This window comes from Tupaia chinensis, unplaced genomic scaffold (genome assembly GCF_000334495.1).
Source record: "Tupaia chinensis unplaced genomic scaffold, TupChi_1.0 Scaffold143602_1, whole genome shotgun sequence".
Classification (NCBI taxonomy): Eukaryota; Metazoa; Chordata; class Mammalia; order Scandentia; family Tupaiidae; genus Tupaia; species Tupaia belangeri.
In genome coordinates, this window is record NW_006203448.1 from 370,371 (window position 1) to 377,194 (window position 6,824).

Genomic DNA, 6,824 nt, shown 5'->3' on the forward strand with positions numbered 1-6,824 from the left:
GCTCTGACCCTGGGGCCTGCTCCGCCCCTGCGGCTAGTTCAGGGGTCCTCTGCTCCCCGTAGCCTCTACCCTGGGTCTTGGGTCACTGGAGCAGGGTCCTGAACTGTGGGCCCCAAGCCTTCCCTGCCCAGTCCCCAGCCAGGAGCACGTGGCAGACAGAGGGACAGGATGACAGCGCCAGGCCCCGGTGAGCTGCTCACCTTTAACCCCGTCTGAAGAGCACCTTGTCTGGGCCCTCACCAACCAGGGGTGGCAGCTTCCCTGCTGGGGCGCAGTGCTGTTTGTGTAGCTCACGGCCGGCTCTATCATGGGGGCAGCTGGCCTTGGGGACCCTACCCTGCCTTGGCTGCTTGCCTTCTGCCGTGCCTCGGGCTCCTCGCCTGCCCCAGCACTGGCTTTCATGCCGGGACGGGCCTGAGCCGCGTCCACGCCCAGGGAGCAGCACAGCTGATTAGCACTGTCAGCCGCAGGAGACTTGCCAGAGGGGTGGCCTGGGCCCCGTGGCCGCCGAACCCTTCCACGTTCATAGCATGCTGTCACATAACTCTAAGGACAGCGAGCAGTACTGCTTTACGTTTTGTTCCCCTAAATATTCAGAGCACTTCCAAGCCAGAACCAGCAGCCGCAGCCAGGTCGCTCCTGACCCGTGAAAGGCCCCCGCGGCGCGGAGCGTGGGTGCCGGTGGCAGGAGGGCACACTGAGCCTTGTCTGAGGCCACACAGAGGAGCCCTGTCGTCACACCGACGTGCTCTTCCGTGGGTCCCAGCCCCTGAGCGTCACCATCCCCGGGGGACGCAGTCGGCCTGTGGACGGAGCGGCTGTCTCCCCAGGCCCAGACAGGGACCCTCTGTACGGCACCGTCCCCTCCCTTTCTAAAAAGGCTGCTGGTGACAGAACAGCCTGAAAGGGAGTCTGAGGAGTCCGTGCCGGCTGGACCCGAGGAGCAGCCGGCCCTGGGCTTCCTGCCCAGCAGGGGTGTGCAGGAAGGTGTTGCAGGGCATTGCGGGAGGAAGCGTGTACGACACCCTCCAGGCTTGGTTCTCAGGGCAGCCCGGAGGGACAGTGGAGGGTGTCTAAACTTGGCAAGTGGCCGTGCGCTCCACCCCAGGCACACAGATGCACACACAGATGTGTACACTGGCAGTGCACGCTCGCGGGCTTGGAGCACATGCGTGCACATGTGACGTGCACACAACCACACATGCTGAGACTCACGTGTGCGGATGAACACACACACACGGCATTCCCCAGCCTCGCTGCCTGGCAGGGAAGGAGCCCCTTAATCCTGCGGAACGATCCATGAGCCCCTGCTCTGCTAGCCGGTGTCCTGTCCTCTGTTCCTGGCTCAGTCCCCACGTCTCCCCGCCTCAGCCCCCATGTCCTGTGCAGCCCCTCCCCCTGCCGCGGGCCCGCTTGCCGCCTCTCGTGAAGATCTGTTGACTAGCTCAGCTCTCGTTTTATGGGGAGGCGGGTTATAGGGTGTATGTGCTCTGATGCTGCCAGAGGGAGAGGGAGAAAGCCCCGACGGGGCAAGGTCACGCCGCCATCCCCTCTGTCCCCCACTGTCAGGATTTGGGGCACGCATGACACGCTCTGGGCTGTGATGAACTGCTCTCTCAGCCACGTGGGATCTGGCTCCCCGAAACTGGCCTGGGGACTGGCTTGGGGACTGGCCCGGGGCTGGCCTGATCATGGGCAGGGCCAGCCTGGGGTGGGAACGAGGAGGAAGGAGTGGTCCCTGCTCCTCACTGAGTGTTATAGAACTTCTGTTTTTATTTCACTTTATTCTCTCAGCAAGCTCCTGAATGCAGGTGTGGACCTGGAGCTCTTTCTGTCCTTCCCAGCCCCTCCCGAGAGCCTGGCACCTGTCCCTCCTGCACAAGGAGGAGCCCAGCGAGCACTAGTCGTAGGCGTTCATACCGCTGGGTCCCAGCTGCTGCGTGACTTTGGGAAAGTGCCTGACCTCTCTGGGCTTCATCTCTCTGTCTGAAGTGGTTAGCTCCTCCTGTTAATGTGTGCTGTTATTAAGCACCTAGTGACTTCGGGGAGCAGCGTGGCCTGACCCCGGTTAGGATCTGCAGTGGCCGCTGAGAACAGACCCTCTTCTGGTGACAGTGTAGCTCAGGGAGTGTGAGTGGCCGGGCCAGGAGGTGGCAGGGAGGCCGACCCGCTCTCCTCCGAGGCCCTGCACAAATATTAGTGCAGCAAAATGGTGTGTTCTGCCCAGTAAACACAACAGGTGTCTAGCCCCGAGTCCGCTGTGCTCGGTGTCTGCGGAACACCGGGCTGCAGCCCTGGGAGGGCTTCCGGTTTCTCGTGGAATCACAGGAGGTCTTCTTTGTCTTCCCAGGTCATCTCTGCGGTGTCGAGACTGTCCCTGCACAGCATCGCGCAGAACAAAGGGATCAGGTGAGCCCCGCGTTGCAGTGGTGTGGCCCTTCACTCCCCATGGCCACCAGCATGCCTCGCACAGCTCCGGGAGCCCGTAGCCTGGGGTCCCAGGGTGATTGTGCCGGTGCGTGGGGGTACCCAGCGGCCTCTTGCAGGAGCTGTTTGCTCAGGATCAGGGCTGTTGGGGCAGACCCAGGTGGTGGCGGTGAACCCAGGGGGGGCTGCTGTTGCACTGGGGTCTCTGAGGACATAGACATCCCCCCCGAATCAAATTATTTCTGTGTTAGGTACAGGGTAGGTTGTTCTAGAATTAAAAACTAAGCACATATGAGAGGATATTTCGAGCTCATCTGGGATGTTAGGAGGAAGCGTCACACGGAAGCCCAGCACCCACTCCTTGCTCATAGCCTTCAGGGTGTAGCCGACATGGCCAGCCCCTCCCCACTGCAGGGTTTGCTGTTTCAGGCACACGAGGCCCGGCACAGGCACGGCCTAAGGAGAGAAGCGTGTGGGCTTGCTGTGTTTGCGGTGTCCAGCAGCCATGCCACTGCCTGCCCGGCCCACGACTGCCTGTCAGTGCGGAGCTTGCACTTCAGCCATTCTGACCTGTTCTCACCCGTGTGCTCTCACACGCAGGCAGGAGTGGAATTCTGACCATGAGGATTGGCTGTTTTATTTGCTCATACACCAAATACTAGACTCGGATCTTTTATTCTTTTAAAAATAACTTTTGCTATGGGTGCTGGAGAGAGACAGAGAGAGGGAAAGTGAGAGTCACCCCCAGTGGCGATGGCCACACTGCAGTCCCTTCTCCTCCATTCTTCTCTTGAGATTTTGGGCACACCTGGTAGAATTTTTAAGCTGCAGGGTCCGGGACTTGAAAATTGGCCATGTGGGATCCAGCGCCTTAAGCCCCATGCCACCTGCTGGCCCTAGACACGGGCCTTTTTCCAGATCCATTGAACGCCTCCAGACGCTGAGGCCCAGTGCAGCAGAGCTTAGAGGAGTGGCCGGTCCTGGGTGAGGACAGCATCCTGCTTGGGAGTGTCCCAGCTGCAGCCCACACACAGTTGCAGGCTTCCATACCACCCTGACCCCGCCTGGCTGAGACGCTCCATCCTCCGGCCCTGGGCTGTCTCCCCGGGGGATTACAGTGGCAACAAGACCTGCTGATGGCTTCACGGGTGGTGTAGAACATGGGATAGCCTGCCCTGGCCTGTCCGGGGCATTTCCTGGTGTTGGGAAAAGTTTCAGTGTAGCCAGAAACCCCCGAGTCGAGCCCACGGCCCCGAGAACCTCCCCTTCCTTTCACTGGGTAGGAACCCAACACGCTCCTTTAAAAAAACGATCGTTTTCCTGCACTTCGCACAACGAGGTGATTTTCCATAAAAGCCCCAATATGTTCCTCAAGGCTGATGAGCTGGAGACTTAATCTGAGCGCCCACCTGGTGCCTGCTGGGGGCAGATGCGGGCAGGGTTGGGGAGGGGTCCTGGCAAGATGTCTGCTTGGCATGTGGGGTGTGGTTCCGAGCCACAGCGAGAGCAGCAAGCTCCTGAATGCAGGTGTGGACCTGGAGCTCTTTCTGTCCTTCCCAGCCCCTCCCGAGAGCCTGGCACCTGTCCCTCCTGCACAAGGAGGAGCCCAGCGAGCACTAGTCGTAGGCGTTCATACCGCTGGGTCCCAGCTGCTGCGTGACTTTGGGAAAGTGCCTGACCTCTCTGGGCTTCATCTCTCTGTCTGAAGTGGTTAGCTCCTACTGTTAATGTGTGCTGTTATTAAGCACCTAGTGACTTCGGGGAGCAGCGTGGCCTGACCCCGGTTAGGATCTGCAGTGGCCGCTGAGAACAGACCCTCTTCTGGTGACAGTGTAGCTCAGGGAGTGTGAGTGGCCGGGCCAGGAGGTGGCAGGGAGGCCGACCCGCTCTCCTCCGAGGCCCTGCACAAATATTAGTGCAGCAAAATGGTGTGTTCTGCCCAGTAAACACAACAGGTGTCTAGCCCCGAGTCCGCTGTGCTCGGTGTCTGCGGAACACCGGGCTGCAGCCCTGGGAGGGCTTCCGGTTTCTCGTGGAATCACAGGAGGTCTTCTTTGTCTTCCCAGGTCATCTCTGCGGTGTCGAGACTGTCCCTGCACAGCATCGCGCAGAACAAAGGGATCAGGTGAGCCCCGCGTTGCAGTGGTGTGGCCCTTCACTCCCCATGGCCACCAGCATGCCTCGCACAGCTCCGGGAGCCTGCACAGACGTCCCTGCCTGCGTCTTCACCGTGGACGTTAGTCGTGCCGTCGGCTTGCCTGTTGGCAGCGGCTGAAAGGGGCGTGCGGGAGGGGGGCCTTCAGCGCACACCAGGGAAATCTCGCAAGCATGTTATTGACGGCCGCAAAATCTCTTTCGATTTAGGTAATAAGATCAGCAAATTAATCCTTTCACAGATCATTGCCTACCTAAATGCACTCTCCACGCGCCGAGGCTGGGGGGCCCTGCCGCTGAGGCAGGAGCTGGCACTGTTCGCCATGACAGGGCCGCGGCGTGGACTCGCTCCGCCCGGGGGTGCACGTTTCTCGGTGGGGCATCTGGAAGGACTGGCCAGGGGATTTCAACATTTGCTTAGTTCTGCTCGGATCGCAACGCGCAGGCTCAGGGAGCCCCACAGTGCACCTGGATGGGGACAGGCGCAGGGAGAGTGGGGGCCACCCCAGATGAGAACCAGGCACTGCTGGTGCTGACCCCCAGGCCAGAGTCAGGGAATCGGGCTCCAGATCAAGTGGGGACAAGCACAAGAGCTGCCCTTCCCTGATGGGCCTCAGGGACTCCCCAGAGGGACACCGGGTAGCAGGGTGAGAACCAGAGGCTGGGGGTGATGACGAAAGCCTGCCCGGGAGTCACGGCCAAGCCGAGCGGCATCGTGGGGGGCTTCACCTGCGGGCCGGGCTGCACCCTGATGTCCTCTGTGGGGGAGACCGTGAGCCCGTAGCCTGGGGTCCCAGGGTGATTGTGCCGGTGCGTGGGGGTACCCAGCGGCCTCTTGCAGGAGCTGTTTGCTCAGGATCAGGGCTGTTGGGGCAGACCCAGGTGGTGGCGGTGAACCCAGGGGGGGCTGCTGTTGCACTGGGGTCTCTGAGGACATAGACATCCCCCCCGAATCAAATTATTTCTGTGTTAGGTACAGGGTAGGTTGTTCTAGAATTAAAAACTAAGCACATATGAGAGGATATTTCGAGCTCATCTGGGATGTTAGGAGGAAGCGTCACACGGAAGCCCAGCACCCACTCCTTGCTCATAGCCTTCAGGGTGTAGCCGACATGGCCAGCCCCTCCCCACTGCAGGGTTTGCTGTTTCAGGCACACGAGGCCCGGCACAGGCACGGCCTAAGGAGAGAAGCGTGTGGGCTTGCTGTGTTTGCGGTGTCCAGCAGCCATGCCACTGCCTGCCCGGCCCACGACTGCCTGTCAGTGCGGAGCTTGCACTTCAGCCATTCTGACCTGTTCTCACCCGTGTGCTCTCACACGCAGGCAGGAGTGGAATTCTGACCATGAGGATTGGCTGTTTTATTTGCTCATACACCAAATACTAGACTCGGATCTTTTATTCTTTTAAAAATAACTTTTGCTATGGGTGCTGGAGAGAGACAGAGAGAGGGAAAGTGAGAGTCACCCCCAGTGGCGATGGCCACACTGCAGTCCCTTCTCCTCCATTCTTCTCTTGAGATTTTGGGCACACCTGGTAGAATTTTTAAGCTGCAGGGTCCGGGACTTGAAAATTGGCCATGTGGGATCCAGCGCCTTAAGCCCCATGCCACCTGCTGGCCCTAGACACGGGCCTTTTTCCAGATCCATTGAACGCCTCCAGACGCTGAGGCCCAGTGCAGCAGAGCTTAGAGGAGTGGCCGGTCCTGGGTGAGGACAGCATCCTGCTTGGGAGTGTCCCAGCTGCAGCCCACACACAGTTGCAGGCTTCCATACCACCCTGACCCCGCCTGGCTGAGACGCTCCATCCTCCGGCCCTGGGCTGTCTCCCCGGGGGATTACAGTGGCAACAAGACCTGCTGATGGCTTCACGGGTGGTGTAGAACATGGGATAGCCTGCCCTGGCCTGTCCGGGGCATTTCCTGGTGTTGGGAAAAGTTTCAGTGTAGCCAGAAACCCCCGAGTCGAGCCCACGGCCCCGAGAACCTCCCCTTCCTTTCACTGGGTAGGAACCCAACACGCTCCTTTAAAAAAACGATCGTTTTCCTGCACTTCGCACAACGAGGTGATTTTCCATAAAAGCCCCAATATGTTCCTCAAGGCTGATGAGCTGGAGACTTAATCTGAGCGCCCACCTGGTGCCTGCTGGGGGCAGATGCGGGCAGGGTTGGGGAGGGGTCCTGGCAAGATGTCTGCTTGGCATGTGGGGTGTGGTTCCGAGCCACAGCGAGAGCTCCTGCTCCAGAG

The 6,824-nt window shown here is 60.0% G+C and overlaps 1 protein-coding gene across 5 annotated transcripts in view; it reads left to right on the forward strand.

Annotated features, from left to right (window-relative positions):
• VAV2 (vav guanine nucleotide exchange factor 2) overlaps positions 1-6,824 on the forward strand; it is a gene marked incomplete at its 5' end in the record, with an annotated part of 186,799 nt that overhangs the window by 89,766 nt on the left and 90,209 nt on the right. For all 5 annotated transcript variants that reach the window (XM_027766642.1, XM_027766645.1, XM_027766643.1 and 2 more), the window contains 1 exon segment: positions 2,351-2,409. In XM_027766642.1, the coding sequence (XP_027622443.1) occupies positions 2,351-2,409 (59 nt within the window).